Raw genomic sequence first — 1608 nt, 5'->3', positions numbered from 1 at the left:
TCATCAATGTGCATTGTCCTGAATTACTAAAATAAATAAAACAGTGTTCATTTATTTGAAATACAGCTGTATGGACGTTGGTGGTTCTGACCTGTCTGGTTTCAGGATCGATGAGGTCGAAGAACGCCCTGACAGTAGCGAGAACAAGCTCTTTGCACCTGGAACATAAAGACACATACACTGAATACAATGCATACTATTTAAATATAGTTCTGCCAAAACATAACGTAGTATTTTACCAAACGATGGACAGATGGTCAGTGGACACCCAGGTCCTGGGGACAGCTGTTGCCTTGGGAGACAAGCAGAGATTACAACAAAATGAATGAAAAGCAGTGCAGGATCAGACCCGATCTACAGAGCCCTCATGCACCATGTCGTTCCAAGACAAAATCCCCAAAACAAATAGAAGAAACCATTTTTCAACCTGTTCCCTTCAGTGGTAATTTAGATAAAGTTCCTCAGTTCTTAGAAGAGTTTCAAGGATTCCTGGAAAACCTCCTACAATGACCGGGTCAAGTGCCGTTTTTACGAGCTCACAACCTATACTCACCACCAATGACAACTTATTGGGGTCTGCTGGGGGACAAGGTAGGGACGTCAGGCCGGAGCGGACCTGGTAGTCACGGTAACCACCCCCGACAGACAGAACTGTGACATTCCTGAGCTTTTTGGCATGGTTCACCCACTTCTGTCTCACGGCAGAGTAGAAATCTACACAGAGCAGGGACAAGGACAGTATTTTACATTATAGGTACCATCCTGAAAAGTCCTCTGAATAGTTAAAAACACAAATAAGTCTAACTTTTAGATTTCCTAAGGGGGTACTGTCCGAAAACCTGTGCTGGCACTACTGTTTTTTGATGCTAGGTAAAGAGTATTAGATCAGATGTCATATGTACGCAGGTTATCACACCAGCTGAACAATACAGGAGATTATTATACTGGGTTAGCTCGGAATGAGGACACATGTAAGACGTAGACACATCCCAGAGCAGGGATGCAACCAGGTGCATCATGGGAGTTGTCCTCACCCAGCAGGTACGGGTCCAGGGCCAGCACTGGAGCCAGGTGGGGCGAGGCCTGTGTAATGATCAGGCTGACCAGATTGGTGTTGAAGCGGGGCAGGGTGAACAGGGCCCGGGCCACCACTCCCCCCATGGAGTGGCCCACGAGCACCACGCTCTGAGGGGGGGTCTTCAGGTGCTGGAGGGTACAGAGAAGAAGAAGAAAACTGCCAATTGAAAACTTTAACCCACTTCTGGGGCTTAGAGTTATGTATTTACCAAATGGGTGTGTTAGAAAAATGAACGGCAGGGAGGTTGACTGATGTATAACTATTTAATGGACGCTGTGTTAACTGTATTAAACGCTGTTTATTATTGATAATATTGGCTGCCACTTCTTTACTACTATGGCATATATGAAGGATTAATGATAAATGTACAGGGTGACTACACATGATGATATATGTTTTCACACTGAAATATTACTCCACCAGCAATATCCTTCATCTAGTTAGAAACCAATTCAATTTTATTTAGAGTATCAATTCATAACAAGCGTTATCTCAAGACCCTTTACAGATAGAGCAGGTCTAGACCACAC

At 44.3% G+C, this 1608-nt stretch overlaps 1 protein-coding gene and 1 long non-coding RNA gene across 3 annotated transcripts in view; one reads left to right on the top strand and one right to left on the bottom strand.

Moving 5' to 3' along the window:
• The window catches only part of pgap1 (post-GPI attachment to proteins inositol deacylase 1), an 18550-nt gene that overhangs the window by 11790 nt on the left and 5152 nt on the right, over positions 1-1608 (bottom strand). For both annotated transcript variants that reach the window (XM_032530003.1, XM_032530002.1), the window contains exons 4-7: positions 1035-1206; positions 554-714; positions 240-292; positions 92-158 (exon numbers count right to left, since the gene is read on the bottom strand). In XM_032530003.1, the coding sequence (XP_032385894.1) occupies positions 92-158; positions 240-292; positions 554-714; positions 1035-1206 (453 nt within the window). The remainder of the gene's footprint in view (positions 1-91; positions 159-239; positions 293-553; positions 715-1034; positions 1207-1608) is intronic.
• The window catches only part of LOC116698206 (uncharacterized), a 19643-nt gene that overhangs the window by 17731 nt on the left and 304 nt on the right, over positions 1-1608 (top strand). The gene's annotated exons all lie outside the window — the stretch shown is intronic.

The sequence above is a fragment of the Etheostoma spectabile genome, chromosome 11 (assembly GCF_008692095.1).
Source record: "Etheostoma spectabile isolate EspeVRDwgs_2016 chromosome 11, UIUC_Espe_1.0, whole genome shotgun sequence".
NCBI classification, from domain to species: domain Eukaryota; kingdom Metazoa; phylum Chordata; class Actinopteri; order Perciformes; family Percidae; genus Etheostoma; species Etheostoma spectabile.
Note: the sequence above shows the minus strand (reverse complement) of the source record. Positions and strands in the feature narration are given on the sequence as shown.